The sequence below is a fragment of the Barbus barbus genome (assembly GCF_936440315.1).
Source record: "Barbus barbus genome assembly, chromosome: 31".
Lineage (NCBI taxonomy): Eukaryota > Metazoa > Chordata > Actinopteri > Cypriniformes > Cyprinidae > Barbus > Barbus barbus.
The window spans coordinates 21,419,581-21,438,821 of NC_136759.1; the positions used below are offsets into that span (position 1 = coordinate 21,419,581).

Below are 19,241 nucleotides of genomic sequence, written 5' to 3' on the forward strand. Positions count from 1 at the left end.
GTTTTCTGAGTTTTTGACCTGTACATTTCTGAGGCCTCAAGCTATATTACTCTTTCGTTTTCAGGCCTGAGCCAGTTTTATGGACAAAAGATGGAGGTGAGCTTCCTGATGTTGAACGAATGATTGTGGAGGGTAGAGATCTAATCATAACTACACTCAACAAAACAGACAACGGTACATATCGCTGTGAGGCCAGCAACCAACTCGGCACCAACAGGGATGAATTTACACTGTATGTGTATGGTAAGTACTTCTGGGTCATCATAACCTCTGGAGGGCAATAAATCCATGAGTTTCTTTATTTATATTCTCATGTGTTCTCATTATTAATTTTATTTGTGAAAGTTTATGTTAATATCCATCGTAATCCGCATCAAGACACATACGCACTCAGTAAACTCCTTGTGGCCTAGTTTACCAATGGTTTTGTGTGTTGAGGGTACACAGCAGAAACTGCTGGTGGCTGCAGTATTTGCCACCAAAGTGAGACTGAGCCAGAAATGATAAGTTGGTTCTCCAAAACAGGAAGTAAAGCAAGAGAAGAACACACAATTAAGGGTCCACTGCTAATGCAGATAGCATTTGTCAAGCTAAAATTGGAAGGAAGATACAGAGCGCTTGGGACAGAGACAGATTGGAGCATCGCTTTTTAATAGGCCCAACAGCAGTCTTTGAGAGAAATCATTTGGAAGGTACGCATTTGTTGTACTAAAAACAAAGACGCAGGATTTGTCTCAGCAGGAGGGGCCTTTATGGACGGACGCCTTTTGAAAGTCGAGCCCACAGTTCTACGTGCCTTTCCATTGCCCCAAATTTATTTGGAAACATTAACGAGACAAACAGACACACAAAATAAAGACTAGTATAGATGCTCTACAAATGAATCAGGTTACAGAAAGCTATCTGTTAGCATAACAATATATTAGCGACATGCTAACTACATTTGAATAGTCGTCAACTGAAATTAACACTTTTTGTTGCAGCATTTACTATAGGAAAAACTAAACCTCGGCCCTCAGGTTAAAGAGGTGAGAGGAAGCGACTGAAAGACAGGTGTAGAGAGAAAAAGTGAGGGAGAATCTCATTCACATGACTCATTACCTTCTAATTCATCTAGATGTCTGACTTCACCCGAGTGATATTTATTAAGCCCTTCCTCTCAGGATGAGTTGTCCGACTCGGCTCTTGAATGAACCTAATTTGCTAATGGTACGACTGCCAAGTGGCAATAAATGTCAGTTGAAATCACGCACTCCCTATTCATCTCCAGTTACCGTTTTAATTTCCGTTTATTAATGTGTCTGCTGGTAGGTACAATTTCATTTGCAGAGGACAGATAGAAATGGGAATGTTTGGTGTTTAGGAAAGGCAATAAATACAAAGTAGGATGGCAAATTGTGTTATGTTAGTATTCTGTTCAGTAGGATGGCAAATTGGGCTGTGCTGTGTAACATTACTCAGTTTTGTTTTTCGTGTTTTATCCTTAGACATGGGTATCAAAATGATTCTAATTCTGATTCAACTTCACTATTCTTTTAAAAAATTATTATTAATGTAGTTAGAACTAACCCTTGTGAAAATGAAGTGTACTTAAGTCTATTGAATGTGCACTTGTAGTGTAATTAAAAACTTATAATTATATATTTTAAAAAAAATGGTCATGCAGATAATACAAAATTAATGAAATGAAAGGCTGCCTAAGTGTACTTAGTGCATGTTTCCTAAGACGCTTAAGTACACTTTTAAAAAGGAAACATTTTAAAGTAGTTTTTAAATCATTGTTTTAATAATTTGTGTTGTGCTTTAATAAAGTACACTCATTTTGATGTGTTGACTATGCTACAGCACATGTACTATACAACTATAGTGTGTTGTTTCATATTACATTTAAAGTTAATATATTTTAAATTTGCTTTAACATTTTAAAAATTGTTACTTAATGTGTAATTACAAATATATTTAAATACATGACACAAGTATCAATACTAATGACATTAAAGTATATTTTAGTTTACAGTTAATGCTCATTAGTACATTCAGCAGTACATCTTAACCATATTTCAAAGACAATAGAAGCAATTATGAAATTGCATATAAAATTCTAAAGTTCAGCTATTTGTAGTTAATAAATATGTAAACTGCAATACATTTTCATTTAATTTCAATTAACATGCAGTTAAATGTCCAAAAAAAAAAAACATTCAAGTTTGCGGTTAGGTATATATTATTTCCGTAATAACATTTTCTAAAAATATTAGTACCATGTACACATCTATTCAGAATGCATCTTTAAAGGTCTTTAAAGGTGAAGGGTGTCACATTTGCACCACTTTCACTGCTTCGACTTAAAAATAAGGACTCCTTTAGCGGGTTTCCTTCTATTACACCTCCACTCCAACTGCCATTGGTCGAACTAACAGCTAGTCCCGCCCAAAAACTCACCCCATTGGTTCGAGCCAATGCTACTAGAGTATGTTGGACTTCTGAGGTTGCTCTAATAAACATATCAATGCTTTGATAGTACCACAGTGTTTACACTTTTCACAGAAACAGTACTAGTAATAGTTAATACTAGTAATGGTAATCGTGATTTATATGTGCATTTAAAGATATACATCTGCAACAGAGTTTCAGACTTCTGTTGTAGCAAATTCTATTGAATAAATTAAAAAAAATAAGGGATGTAAAATATGCTTATGCAGAATATGTGCTTTTTAAGTACTAATAAACAGCCAATATGCTAATAACAGGCATGCTAGCAAGCAACTAGTTAATAGTGATAATTGGTCCCTATACTAAAGTGTTACCATGTATAGTGTCATTGGTTCCAGAAGTATTTTTCCATGAATTCCATAGGGATTTTTTTAATGAAGGTGTTTGTTAAAGCATTATAAGTTAACCAAACCAACAAGGCGAATCCCAACATTACAAAAATAGATTTAAAGCAAAAAAGTATTTGAAATGTACCACAAATTCCACTGTTAAACATTATAATTTGAAAAACAAGCAGGCTGCTGGCTTCCATAAAAGCATATACCAATCCCTATATATATATATATATATGTAGTCACTGGAGACTGCTATATATGTGTAGCTCTATAGTGTATTCATTAGAGCTGTACTGGCATAGGTAGTAGCAATATCACACATAGAGCTATACACTCCCATGGTTTCGCCTTACTTTCCACTCTCTCCTCTCTCCTATTGTATAAATCAAAGTCAAAAAAGCCCATAAAGACAAAAGCGAAACCTCCATATATTCAGAAGTCAAGCATGCAGCAGAGAATTTGCAGAAAGACAAGCATGAGCTACAAACAGCAGCATCCATAGCCAATCCGATTGCTCCGCTGGATGGGAAAATCCATGTATTGGTCTGCACGCTCCTATGTGAGTGTTATTGAGCCACTGAGAGACCTGTGACATCTCTCCTGCAGGTATAATGTATAGTCTAATTGTACCCAGCAGTAGGTCTGAGCAGACGAGACTCCCTCTGGCTGCTTGGAGCCCTGAGTTCTCCTCTGACTTTTAAATGAGCATCAGCATTTACGTCTCGTGGGTTTAATCCGGCGCTTGCTTGAACTGTAAAATATTTATTGCTTGCTTCCTATAATCAGCATGTGTTCGCTCCCAACCCCCTCTCAATTAAAACCATGAGAACAGATGAAAAAGAGTTTCGTTTACTTGCTCAGAAAAGCATGCAAACATCCATAAAATTGACGTCTTTTCAGAAGCACGCCCTGCTGCATGAGCAAGAGATGAAATGCTTCCAGAGGCACTTGTGAGGCAATTTGACCCTAAACGAAATCCTTGCCAAATAGCTTGAAAATGCTGAGTTGTATTTATACTTCTTTTTACTTTTTCCTCCTCTCCAGTCTTAGGTCTTATTTAAAAGAGCTAATTATGTATCGGTAATCAGTTTGGGAGACGAGTAAAGGAAGGGTGCGGGAGGCAGAGACTGATCAAAACAACTTGTGTTTGAAGTCCAGGCGCAGGAAACGAGCAAACACTCACGTTAAGCATTAAGGAACCAAAAGAGGAGCCTTGACCAACAAGAAAAACAGAAAATAAACATGTAAATAAAGCTGTTTTGGGCAAGGTGATATGTAAAACGGGGCCAATGGGTGAATCGCACGAAAACATATCCAGGTCATGTTTCACCCTAAAAATGTTTAAAAGATAGTCAAAAACGTGACAAACCTTCATAGAATGTGTCCCAAAATGAGGCTGCCTTTAGAATTATTTTCTTCTATTTTTCTTTCACACGAGGCCAAGCTTGAATAGAAATAATAATAATAAAAAAAAAGAAATCTATATATATATATATATATATATATATATATATATATATATATATATATATATATATATATATATATATATATAGTGCGTTTCTACAGGAAGAAATCAAAATGCAAAATAAATAAAAAAATGTATATAGTTTTTTTTTTTTTTTTTTGCTTCACAAAAAATATTATATGCATAAATACACTGTAAAGTTTTAACTTGAGCCAACTTAAAATTTTAAGGCAACCAGCTTCAGCAGTTTTTTGAGTTTACTCATCTTGTTGTTTTAAGTTTATAAAAAAAAGTTGAGAATCTCCTAAAGAAATTAGTTGAGAGAACTCAAAAATCTGCTGAAGCTGGGTGCCTTAACATTTTAAGTTAGCTCAACTTTTTTTTTTTACAGTGTACATATAAATATTATCTGCACATTTTCCATACCTGAAGTGCACCAAAAGGTAAAAACAATATATACAAAATTTTGGGATCAAAATTTTTTTAAAGAAATTAATACTTTTATTCAGCAAGGATGCGTTAATTTGGTCAAAAGTGACAGTAAAGACTTTTATAATTTTACAAAATATTTAACAAATATGTTAAACTGTTTTCAATATATGTTGTTCTTTTGAAACATTATTCAACAAAGAATCCTGAATATAATGAAATATAATATAATATAACATAATATAATATAATATTAAGCAGTACAACTATTTTCAACATTGATGATTAAAAAATAAGTAGATATATATAAATATATTTTTATTTATTTTTGTTTTTTTTTACAAAAACAAGTTAATATTTTAAAGATAATATTTTACAATATTACTGTTTTTGCAGAGCATTGGATATTTAAAAAAAAAAATAACTCTAAATCCCAACGCTAGTAGCTTGTGGCTTTCCTGTAGCTCAAATAGTAGAGCATGGCGCTAGCAACGCCAAGGTCATGGGTTCGATTCCCAGGGAAAGCAAGAGCTGATAAAATGTAAAAACTGTAACTTGAATGCAATGTAAGTCGCTTTGGATAAAAGCGTCTGCTAAATGCATAAATGTAAAAATAAAAAATGTAAAAATTGTGGTACTATTATCAGCCACTAGGGACGAAATCCCCATCAACAACACTAAAATGTGAAGTGAAACCCGGCCCAGACATACTCGTGACAGGTTTCGTGAGATACACCCAGATCAGAAACCCTGCGGGAAACACACTCTGCCCGCAGCAGAAATAAGGTGGGAACAGTCACGCCGCGTTTGAACTACAGCGCGAATGTTGATCTTCCCATCTCTGTCTTTCTCCATCTCTCTTGCTGCCACTTCACACCACCTCCTCCTTTTTACATCAGACATTCTTTTTTTTCCTCATTGTACAAATTGGACTAAAAGGTTTTTGGCTCTTGTGTTGAGGGGAAAAAAAGCTAGCCACAGATGAAATTCTGGTTGTCAGGCTGTCAAAGAGGTGAGAGATAAAAGGCATTTCTAATCAGACATCTGCTCTGTTTCAGTAAGTCGAAGGACAGATGTAATACTCCAGTGGGGATAAACAAGCATGGGGACAAGCCACATTGACATTGTGTACCTTTAAAAAAGTCCATAAACACTGCAAGTCATCACCAAGACATCAGGTCTCATTCACTAATAATTGCTTGGACGCCTGAAATCGTTCTTATATTAATGAATTTTAAGTATCCTAAATGAGAAACCAGTTTGTCATCCTCAAAACCAGTTCAAACACATTATAAACAGACAGAGAGACAATACTTCTCTAAAGCGACAACACAGCTTTTCTTGCTCTTTCACTTTATATGATGAAATATATGCATTTAAGATTAAATATCTATGTATAAAACTTCATCTTAACATGATTACATTGAGTATATGATTTTTATTTCTGTGAGAAAGAATCTGGAAAAGTTAGAAACAAATTTAATATTGTAGAAGGGTCAAGGATATATTTTAGAGGAACAAAATCAAATAAATGTTTCTTAAAATATAAGCAATAAAATGAAAAGCATTTTTGTCAAATGTCAAGTGGTGTAACCAAGAAAATAATTAAATTTTTCTTACATGTACAATTAAAAATATTTTGTTAGTTAGTTTTCAACCAAGTAAGTTGCTAAACAAAGTAATAAAAATTGTGTAAAAAGAAAAAATTGTGTTTTTGGTCAAATAGTATAACCAAGGAAGTAATAATATAATTTATTCTTACACCTAAATATACAATTATTATTATTATTATTATTGCAAAATAAACAAGTAATAAAACTATTTTTTTAAAAAGTCTTTATGTGCAAATTTATGTCATTTTAAAAATATTTAGACTAGTTTCAACATCGAATGTCAAGTGGTGTGACCAAGTAAATCTTATTTTTTTATTTCTTACACAATTGTCAATCATTATTTATTTATTTTAAATAATAATATTTTTTCTACTAATATGTATTTTTATTAATGTGTGGTTTCACATACATATTTTTTTTCTCATAAATTCAGAATAAATTTGAGTATGAAATGTATTAATGAATCATGATTTGTTTGTGAAGACGTTTATATACTGATTTCACACACAAAATGTTAAGTACGCACAGTGAAGGAGACCCAATGTCCCAATTTGTCATGCTGGTTTTCTCAATCTGCATAAGATAAAGAGGCTAGTAACTCAAATGACTAAACTGGCATTAATATAGTAAAAATATCTTCAGCTTCACTGGCTTGAAATACGGAGCGATTTGCATGATAAGTAGCATCATTACAGAGCAGTGCAGTGGGACGTAGAAAATATCGGAGATTAGCATGAATGTATAGTTCAGAATATGTCCAAATGGAAGTGTTTTGCAGGATGTGTGTTTTTGTACACTGAATTTGTTCTTGAAACCATCTTGTCGTCCCAGTCGTCCATGTTCCATCATTCTGACTGCAGGTTAATGCGGTCAGTTGGCGTCTTCATTAATGGTTTTGAGTTTTGTGGCCAGTTTTTTTTTTCTTCTCTCCCCTTGTGATGTCCTCACCCTTGTCTTCCCTTACTGCCCCTTTCTGTCTGCGTCCATGGCAACAGCTAAAGATTTCCCAGGTGCAACCACAGGTAAATATTTTTTGCTGGAGTGCTGACATCATCATTGCGAGACAGGGCGCTGTAATGTGGCTTGTGGAGTGGTGGGACGGGTTACGCCAATTAACCTCCTCCATAGCATGAGCTGGGAGCCATTGCCTTGCATGGGAGCACTGCTGATCTTTGTGAAATGTCATGGTGCTCCATGGTGCTGTCATTCACATGGGGGATGCTTAAACCTTTGGCCTACTTACTGTCGTCAGTGAAAGGAAATTAATCTTATTATGGTCTGGAAGTGTTAGAAATACAGTTTATATTATAAGGGTCAATCGCACAAGGATAGACATCTACTAGATGAAAAAAATGCATGTTCTTAGAAATGTACTTTTTTTCTGTGCCATTTTCATGCATTTTTGAGAATATATATATATATATATATATATATATATATATACCACCATTTCCAATCTCAAATGTCAAGTGGTGTAACCAAGTAAATCTTAATATAATTAATATAATTTTTACAATGGATAATCAATATAATTTTAAAGTAATAAAACTGTAGAATTTTTTTTAAAATTGTACAAATTTGTGTCACTCTAAAAACCTTTAGGCCATTTTCAGTGTCAAATGTCAAGTAGTGTAACCAAGTAAATCTTAATATATTTTTTCTTACAGTGGAAAAAAAAGAAGTAATAATTGGGGGGGGGGTTTGGTAAAAATTTGTGCCACATTAATACATTTTTGAAAAACTTTTAGGCCATTTTCAATGTCAAATATCAAGTTGTGTGCCAATATACCAACAATAGGTTCTTTCTTCCTTTCTTTCTTTCTTTCTTTCTTTCTTTAATGTTCAAATCTGCAGTTATTTTGAATCATTAATATTTTTACGTTTTCTTGGTTGCACCAGTTGACATTTGACCGCTAACCTTGTTTTTTTATTAAAAGAAATACAATAAAAAATATTACTTTCTTAATTATTGTATCATTACAGGATGGTTATACTACCATGACATTTTTGACATTATACCATTTCAGAGATACCAAAATGAATTCAACAAATTTAGAAATGTTAAAAAAAAACTAATCTTTTAAAATTCTGATAAAACATTACATTTGGGGGGGGGGGGGGGGGGGATGTTATTTCCAAGTCTGCCTCTTGTCATTAGCTTTGTTTTCTTTTATTATGAATGAATGAACCTTAAGAAACCAAGACTAATTTCTAGAAGATAGCTCAGTGTCCTTGTAGACTATCTGAAAGGCATACAGTAAACACAAAGCTTCAAGTTCTTGTGTAGTCTCTAGAACCGAGTTGCAGCAATGACTGTCGAATTGCTGACATAAAAACATAATATTATAAGTCATCAGTCTATGCATGGTATGGCCTTTTGAAAACATGTTTTGTTTTGTATGTGCAGTTTCTGTCCTGTTTTTGTTTTGTTTTGTGAACCATTGATTTTCAGCTTGATCATCACTTTCACTGCGGTCTCTGTGCTGAATGTTCCACCTCGATGTGTTTTAACTATTTGTCTTAGGTCAGTTTTCCTTAGCCTGCTCTCCCATGAGGGAATTGATTTTAATAATTAGCAACTGTAATTTGTTTTTAAAACCTAATCATATTTTATGCCACCCACACCATATTCCACTGGGAATACAGTGAACATGAGCTGCGAAATGAGTGTGTGGAGATGACAGAGATTATGTATAGCATGTAAAGATAGTATCTCAGGTGTCATCTGTATTTAGAATGCAGTATGCTTTGAGGAACGTTATCAGTTCAAAACAAATGAAGATTTATATGTGAAAAGGCATTGATTATACCATAGAAAATGATTACCAGTCTGTCAGTCGAATAGTAAACACAGAAACTGTATTCTGTGTTAATCAACAACGAGCCACAGATTCTGTCAATAGAGCTTAACTTGTTTTGAACCTGAAACATTATTCAATAATGATGCAAATGAAAAGTGCTGCCTATAGACCTCGATTTCATATCTTCACAGACATTTCTATGTACAATTTCACAGATTCTTTGCCACAAATTCTAAAGCAAGAAGTCAACATTAATTAATTCCACAGTGATTCATTTTGATACAAATGTTGATTTAAAACATTCTGATTGGTTATGTGTGTGCCATAAAGCACATCCGTTCTGTGCCTCCGGCCTTTCACATGTGAGATTTTAATGGAGTTCATTAACGCTCAAGTGAAATGACGTACGTCTTTGGCCACATGTCACCATCCTTCAATGAGATTAATGATCGCTAATGGAATTTCTACTGACTGAGGATTTATTTCCACAAACAAGCTCCATTTCCAGAAGGGTAAAGTGTGTCTTTGCTCCGTCAACGGAGAGATACACATGCTTCTGACCTCCGCTGGCCAGCTGTCACTCTGTGACCAGATACATTTGGAGATATCAAAATGTTTTCTATTCTGGCATGTCTGTCCAATCCTTTGCTGATGCTCTGCTGCCCTTGGTTACAGATGCTCACTTTGCAGGATGTTTTTCGGAAAAAGGATGCTTATAAAGTGATAAAATTAAATGTTTTTTTTGTTTGTTTTTTTTCAAAAATGTATTTTAAAATAAGCAACTGGTATTAATATTAATGTGAACTGCAAAAGCCTTTCACTGTAGCTGAATTTGAGCAAAATGTGGACATGTGGCTTTTGACATCAACAACAAAATCAATGGAAAATAGAAAGTATATATATATAAAACACTTATAATAATCCGAAATTGTGCATCAAATCAGCATATTAATTTCTGAAGGATCATGTGACACTGAAGGCTGGAGCAATGATGCTAAAATTTCAGCTATGCATCACAGGAATAAATTACATTTTAAAATATATTCAAATAAAATTACAGTTATTTTAAATTGTAATAATATTTCACAATATTACTGATTTTACTGTATTTTTATCAAACAAATACTTGGTGAATTGGTGAATTGGTGCCTTGGTGAAAATTGTATACTTTTTATTTTAATATTTTAAATATTTTTCAAAAATATTTTATATTTTACCTTGACAATTTATAGTAGTGTAGTGTATACTGTATATTCTAATATTTGGACTATGCATGACTATACTGTATGTTGCATTTTGTTATTTTCATTCATTTAACAAAATAAAATTAAAAATAGTAATAAAAATAAAAAAATAGAGTATGTAATCTCTAGATACCTTCCACAGAAGTGCCACAGAAGCAAAATGTACTGTATATGTGTGTGTGTGTGTGTGTGTGTATGTATATATATATATGTGAAAAAATAAGGAGACATTACAGTAGCACACAAGCTAAGAATGTGAATCCTGCCTTTAATTAAAGACGATGTACTGGACAACAAGACAAACATCATTATTCTTCCCCCTGCTTTAAAACTGTTCATTCACAAGATGCCATAATGAACAGGCAATATCCTTATTATCAAGAAATATACAAAACTCTAAGCAACTCTAAGCAATTTCTAAGCAACAGCCAACTACAACGCTGAAATGAGAAAGAGAAATATTGCAATAAAATAAATAAACTTTTTAAATTGTAAATGTATATAATTCCTGGGGCTCATTTAAATGAGAAAAATGAGATTCGAAGAGCAGCTTGAAATCATGTAACCACTACACAGCTCATTCAGTTCGAGCTGGAAACACTTAATGCAGTCCATAAATTGAACTATATTATCAAACTTGCACATTCATGAGAGAATGAAAGACATCTGCAGCAATAATGGCTTTTCTGCTATTATTTTTTGAAGCTGAAGCCCATTTTGTAGCCCATGTCCATGTTTATTTTAGGGTACCTCAACCTAAGTGTTGTTGCACTAAACTGTAAAAAATAGAAAGATGACAACTTAAAAAGACAAAGCAACCAGCTGCAATGCATTTTTGAGCTTTCTCAACTTCTGTAGATGTAGTTGTGCCAAATATATATATATATATATATATATATATATATACTGTATATATAAGTTAGACTAGTTATTCATTCAAAATAACATTTTAAGTTAAAGTAACCTTCCTCAGCAATAAGTATTTGTTAAAAGTTAAAGTGGTAGAATAGCTAAATATGCTTAATTGAACAAACCAAATAGTGTGTGTACTTAGATTTGCAATGAAAAGAATTTAATCAGACACTTTTATCCATAGCAACTTACAAAAATTGCTTTAGCTTTATGTAAAGTATGAACTTTTTATATTTTAAATAGTGTTTTTTATGTGTATATAAGCAATTGGACAGTCAAGTCAAGTCACCTTTATTTATATAACGCTTTTAACAATACAGATTGTGTCAAAGCACTTAACAGTATCAAATTGGAGGATAGAGTGTCAGTAATGTATAATAATAAGATTAAACATTACATTTTCAGTTAAAGGCATTTCATTATTGAATTCAGAGATGTCATTGTCTAGCTCAGTTTAGTTTAAATAGTATCTGTGAAATCAAATTGACGATAATCGCTAGAAATTAAGTGTCCCCAACTGAGCAAGCCAGAGGTGACAGCGGCAAGAAACCAAAACTCCCTCTGTGACAGAATCGAGAAAAAAAACCTTGGGAGAAACCAGGCTCAGTCGGGGGGCCAGTTCTCCTCTGGCCAGGATATTATTGTTTATTTATTATTTACTTATTGTTTTAATTAAAATTTTAAATGTATAAATGTATTATATTTCTATTTTTATATTGTTGCAATTTCTAACAATAATAGAATTTTATGAATATGTAGTTCGGTATTTTATTATATTTTTAGTTATTTGTTTTATTTTAAGTTTTATTGTATTTTAAGTTGAGGTCTTCACTGGGGGTATGTCCCCGGGGCTCATCCAGGTGTCCGGCTGACGATCAGGGCCACATATATCATCTCCCGGCGCCGATCCACCATCTGATCTGGACACAGACTGAGAAACAGAATAGAAACAGACAAATATTAGCGTAGATGCCATTCTTCTTATGATGTAACGAGTACATCGTGTGTTATGAGGAGTGTCCCCAGTTCCGGTTGATCTAATTAATGCAGCCTAACAATCCTTTAACGGATTTGAATAATAGAAGTGTATTAGTGTGTTATGTGTAAGCCAGGTTAAAGAAATGTGTCTTTAATCTAGATTTAAACTGACAGAGTGTGTCTGCCTCCCGAACAGTATTAGGTAGATTGTTCCAGAGTTTGGGTGCTAAATTTGATAAATTGATAAATTTTGATATTCTAGGTATTATCAAATGGCCAGAGTTTTGAGAACGCAGCAGACGTGGGGGACTATAATGTGATAAGAGTTTGCTCATGTACTGAGGAGCTAAGTCATTCAGGGCTTTATAAGTAATTAACAAGATTTTAAAATCTATACGATGTTTGATAGGGAGCCAGTGCAATGTTGACAGAACCGAGCTAATATGGTCGTACTTCCTGGTTCTAGTAAGGACTCTAGCTGCTGCATTTTGGACCAACTGTAATTTGTTGATCAAGCGTGCAGAACAACCACCCAATAAAGCATTACAATAGTCTAACCTTGAGGTCATAAACGCATTAATTAATATTTCTGCATTTGACGTTGAGAGCATAGGTTGCAATTTAGATATGTTTTTGAGATGGAAAAACGCAGTTTTACAGATGCTAGAAACATGGCTTTCAAATGAAAGATTGCTATCAAACAGCACACCTAGGTTCCTAACTGATGAAGAAGAATTGACAGAGCAGCCGTCAAGTGTTAGATAGTGTTCTAGGTTATTACATGTGGGGTTTTTAGGTCTGATAATTAACACCTCTGTTTTTTCAGAATTTATCAGTAAGAAGTTACTCGTCATCCAGTTTTTTATATCGACTATGCATTCCGTTAGTTTCTCAGTTTGGTGTGTTTCACTGGGCCGCGAAGAAATATAGAGCTGAGTATCATCAGCATAACAGTGAAAGCTAACACCATGTCTCCTGATAATATCTCCCAAGGGTAACGTAAAGCGTGAAAAGTAACGACCCTAGTACTGAGCCTTGAGGTACTCCATACTGCACTTGTGATCGATATGATACCTCTTCATTCACTGCTACGAACTGATGGCGTTCAGATAAATATGATTTGAAGCATGCTAATGCACTTCCACTAATGCCAACAAAGTGTTCTAGTCTATTTAAAAGAATGTTGTGGTCGATAGTGTCGAACGCAGCGCTAAGATCCAGTAGAACTAATGAAGAGATACAACCACGATCAGATGATAGAAGCAGGTCATTTGTAACTCTAATGAGAGCAGTCTCAGTACTATGATACGGTCTAAATCCTGACTGGAATTCCTCAAAAAATATTTTTTTTCTCTAAAAAGGAATATAATTGCGAGGATACTACCTTTTCTAGTATCTTTGACAGAAAAGGGAGATTTGAGATCGGTCTGTACTTAACTAGATCTTTGGGGTCAAGTTGTGTTTTTTTTAATGAGAGGCTTAATAACAGCCAATTTGAAGGTTTTGGGGACATATCCTAATGACAGTGATGAATTAATAATAGCCAAAAGAGGATCTATGACTTCTGGAAGCAGCTCTTTTAGTAGTTTAGATGGAACAGGAACAGTCTGACTGTTTTCTTTGATCTTCCTTAAGCATAAAGGAGCAACTGTACCTAAAGTGCTAGAAAAGAGAGAGTCCATAGTTTCTTAAAATTCTTTAATAAAGTCTGTGTGGTGCCCTGGTGGCCTGTATACAGTAGCCAGTACAAACATCACAGGGGATTTATCACTAACATGTGTTTCTCTAGATAATGTTATACGCAGCACCATAACTTCAAACGAGTTGTACTTAAAGCCTGCCCTCCGAGAAATACTGAGAATATTGCTATAAATTGTAGCAACACCTCCCCCTTTACCTTTTGGACATGGTTCATTTTTATAGCAGTAATCTTGGGGGGTGGACTCATTTAAAGTAATGTATCCATCTGGTGTTAGCCATGTTTCTGTCAAACAGAACAAATCTAGATTATTATCATTGATCAAATCATTTACAAAAAGTGCTTTTGTAGAAAGGGACCTGATATTCAGTAAGCCAAGTGTTATCAATTGTTTCTCTGTATTGTAAACATTTTTTATTTGTTGAACATCAATTAAATTGTTACTCTTAATTTGGTTTGGACATTTTCTGTATTTTCTAGTTCGGGGAACAGACACAGTCTCTATAGTGTGATATCTAGGTGAAAGAGTCTCTATGTGCTGAGAATTAACTGACTTCTGTGACGTGAGGTGGCTAGCAGACGGTCGGTTTAGCCAGTCTGTCTGCTTCCTGACCTGGGCCACAGTTAGTCAAGTACGAACTCTAAGACTATGTGCCATATTTCTAGAGAGAAGAGTGGCACCACCCCAGGAGGGATGAACACCATCTCTTTTCAACAGGTCAGGTCTGCCCCAAAAACTCGTCCAACTGTCTATGAAGTCTATGTTATTCTGCGGGCACCACTTAGACATCCAGCCATTGAGTGACGACAGTCTGCTATGAATCTCATCACCACGGTAAGCAGGGAGGTGGCCAGAGCATATTACAGTGTCTGACATCATACTTGGAAGTTCACACACCTCTTTAACATTATTTTTAGTGATCTCCGACTGGCAAAGTGGAACATCATTAGCGCCGACGTGAATAACAATCTTACTGAATTTACGTTTAGCATTAGCCAGCACTTTTAAATTTGCCAAGATGTCAGGCGCTCTGGCTCCCGGACTATGGTGGCTGGTGGCTCTATTTTCACGTTCCGTACAATAGAATCGCCAATTACTAAAGCACTTTCATCAGGTTTCTCAGTGGGTGCCTCACTGAGTGGGGAGAACCTGTTTGATGTTCTGATCGGAACGGAAGAGTGGTGTTTTGACCCGTGACTAGGCCGCCTTACAGTCACCCAGCTGCCCGGGCTCAACCGGAACCGAACAATGTGCAGGACTCCCTGAGCTAGTCGCATCCAAAGCAGTATCTACAGCCCTCACATTCTTACTATCCTCAACTAAAGTTTGGATGCGTGTCTCTAATTCTGAAACCTTCTCTGTCAGTCTAACTATTTCCCTGCATTTATCACATGTGAATCCCTCATCGCCGACAGAGAGAGATAAACTACACATGTGACATGAAGTGCAAACAACAATAGGAGGAGAAGAAGCCATTACTCAACGTGACTGATGAATGATACCAACTGAACTTACCACTTACCACTGTTGTTTGATGAACTCGTGAAAAACGGAGCGAGAGAGAAATGAAAACGGAGCGAGAAAAAAGAAAACAATAATAGGCGCAAATAGAAACGCGAATGGATCAAAGCGAACGATCAAATTAGATTAGTTTGATAGATAATACCAGAAATATGGTGGAATTAAGTTATATATTATTACTTTAAACAAAAATGTGAAAGAGTGAAAGTAAGTTAAAGATTCAATAAAAAAGCAGAGCTACAAACCCAAACCTCTCAGCAGCACAACAGACAGGAACAGACTGAAGCAATCGATAGCAGTGCAATCAGTCGTGTCACAGCAAATACAGTACAAGACACCTTAGTCTGTCAAAATTGGAGTGGAGTATAGCAAATCCCAAATGAAGACAAGATTAGTGTACTCCATTCTGAACAGCCTCCCATAAAGTGTACCATTCTTTGAACTTAATTTCCACATGGCTTTTATTTTGCCTCAAAACAAAGCACAATGTTAATTGAACTAAATGGGTTCATTTATGTGTTAGAAATGGGTCTGCAGAAGTCCCTGTTCTTCACATCTCCCAGGGTCACTTTGCCAAGCACAGCAGAAGCGAGAGCCATTCATCACTTTGAGCTAATGAGAACAAGTTCAAAGAGCAATAAAGACACATAGTTAAAGTTTACACCCTTGCAGAAGTACTGAAATGGCACCCAATGTAGGGCCAAAGGTGTTGTGTCAGGACACAATCGCTCCAGGTCAAACAAAAACCATTTTGTCCTGTACCCTTCAAGTGAGCATAAAGGGATAGTTCACCCAAAAATGAAAATCCCATCCACTCCCATGTTTTCCCAAACCTGTATGACTTTCTTCCTTACATAAATCCTAGGGCTGGGCGATATGGCCAAAAATATTATCACAATATATTTTTTTACATATCACGCAATATTGATATGTACGATATTCATTTACCATTAATGTGGAAGGAAATGCTTTCTACGTGTTTATTACACCTTAAGAGTGCATGAAAAGATCATTTGTTTGTTCACAATTAAACTCCACAGAGCTACCTTTTAATTTGGGGCCCCATTAAATCTGTTTTATTTCCCCCTAAATTCTGTTTTCCATTTTATTAATTTTTTTCCTGGATTCTGTGCTTTATGATTAACTACAAATATATCATAAAAAAAGGTGTAATTGAATGAATTTATAAAATGTTAACAATTTAAAAAAATCTTTTAAAATGTGATGAAATTAAAACATAATTAATGTACAACAAAACATTGCATTTTTATATTTGGTTAAATGCTGCACACTAGCTCTATATAACTGTATAAATTTATGAATTATATTCTTTTCAATAAAAATTGGTGTTGTTGTTGTTGTTATTATTATTATTATTGGAGAATTGCATTTTAGTATATAATAGTAATATATTTCTGTCATAATTTCCTCAAGTTAAACCAGACTTTTATTTTGACGGGGTGTTGTGAAGGTCTTTCAGTTTTACTTTCAGTGTCAGTGTGTATTTGACAGTTGTTTTCTCAAATTGAACAGAGTAAAGGTTGTGAAGTGACTATCAGAGCAGCTCTGGAAATGAAGTACATATGTTCATGTTCTCATAAATTGAGACGCAGATGCTGAAATCATGCTGAACGTTGTGTGTGTTCGAGTTTGTGTATCAGGTGAAACTACGCCATTCATTCACACAGAGACATGCAAAACATGCAGCCTATTAGCAGCAAGCTGTTAGATTTATCAATTTCGAGTAAAAATGTCCAGAGATTATCATCTATATCCACATCATTTTTATTGCTCAATATTATATAATTTTATCACCCAGTCCTACAAAATCCCCCATCAAAGTATCGTAAAGGTGGAGGCATATGCCAAAATTTAAGTTGTTATTCACAGAAAATCTTCTTGTAAGGAGTATCATTAATAAATCATTTCCGGGCAGATTTTTTCACTCAATTGCTGCAGTTCACAAAATAGATCTGAGGGTGGTGTTTACACGACACTGTTTTCAACTAAAAATGGAAAACTTTTTATGTGTTTTGGCCATTCACTTGCACAACAACAAGTTTTGGGGGGTGTGAAGACAAACTTTTAAAAACATGTTTCAAGCTACAATTTTTGAAAATACAGCATTATCGTCTCTGCTTGAATTACAAAAATGCGAATTAGCGAAAACAGTCATGTCATACACGTGTTTATTAAGCGTTCAGTGTTTCTTTACAAAGTGAGATCGCCAACTACTGGCCTGGCATGCATTACACAGCGTTCTAGGTCATTTTCATAGATGCGTGTAAACAGGTATTGTTTTGACAGAGTTGTCATCGGTACACAAAAAAACCCCCAAAAAAACAAGTAAAGGTCATTGCACACCGAGTCCAAAAATTTCATCTGAAATTTTCGCACGTTCAAAAAATAAATACGACCTCACGTTGTCAATAACGTTTACACACTGCCTCCGAAATATTTGTCCGTCATAAAAAAAGTTGTATCGATTCGATTTTTTCCATTTTTCGCATCCGTAGCAAGCATTTTGAGAGGTGTTTTGACAGTTCAGAGCCACCGTACAAGCAAACGCCAAAACCCAGAAAGGCGATTGTCAAATTCATCCACTTCGTCTCGCAGCACAAAGCACTGTATAGAGATCCTTGCACACTGAGTTCACAGAAATTGATCTTCTCTTTAATATGTGGCTCTAGTATCACTAGCAAAGCATCAAACTGAGCCACTGACATCCTGAAGTAAACTTTGAATCGTCCGTGATAATCCCGCTGCTCCTTAATAAGGAGGTGAAACTCTCCGTCCTCTCTATATCTCAGGATTGGATGGACCCAATATTTCCTTTCTTTTTCTTTTTTTTAAGAAGCGAGAGGACAACAAAATCATCCTCAAAGCTTGAAGACTCCATTTAGTAGGCTGCTGTTTTGCTCATTTTTTCGCAACGGATTAATTAATAAACATTGGACTCGGTGTGCAAGGTTTACAGATTACAAATACAAAAAAAAACGCATACGAAAATTTCAGACTCGGTGTGCAATGACCTTTAACTTTTTTACAGTAGCACATCATTGTCAGGTAAACGTATCTTGAATGATGTCTTCACTAATCTTACTGATCTGGTTTAACCCACTGACTCAGAGATGAACAGCATGCAGAGGACCAAATTTTCAGTGAATTACAACATAACGTTCATTCCCAGTCCTTATTTACTTTCATTAGATGGAAATTGTAGCCAATATATCGAATATTCACCTTACATGTTCCATCGAAGAAAGACTGAGAATTGATGGGTGAACTAATCCTTCTACACATTTGAGGCAGGTAGTGGAAGCATTAACTGTCTATAGTATACTATGCTATCCGCAGTTGGGGCTTAAGATTCATGACTCCAGGTGGTGTAGAAGTTCAGAGGCGACTGAATTCACCCTAGCCTGCGCTCGCTCACTCAAAGTTAAACCCAGGAGACAAATCAGCCTGCCGCCAACCCCTGCCATTTTTAAACTTGTTGTATATCGCCAAGGATTGAGTCACTTTGGTCCTTGCAGGGCTGTGTGAGATATGACAGGTCTTTGGTTGCTGTTCAACGTTCGTTTGTAATGATAAATCCCCCTCCCTCCCGCTGCCTATTGAAAGTCAGTATAGAACATTGGCTTTGAATTGATGTTGCTTGGGCTCCAAAACTCAAAGCAGCATGACTTACTGGGGATGTTTTTGTGATCCGGCATGGCGTAAACACCGGTTTGCAATTCCTCGATT

The 19,241-nt window shown here is 35.2% G+C and overlaps 1 protein-coding gene across 1 annotated transcript in view; it reads left to right on the forward strand.

Moving 5' to 3' along the window:
• Window positions 1–19,241, forward strand: part of LOC306851477 (cell adhesion molecule 2-like) — a 232,849-nt gene that overhangs the window by 209,878 nt on the left and 3,730 nt on the right. The window contains exon 8 of the mRNA XM_079387741.1: window positions 65–243. Within this exon, the coding sequence (XP_079243867.1) occupies window positions 65–243 (179 nt within the window). The remainder of the gene's footprint in view (window positions 1–64; window positions 244–19,241) is intronic.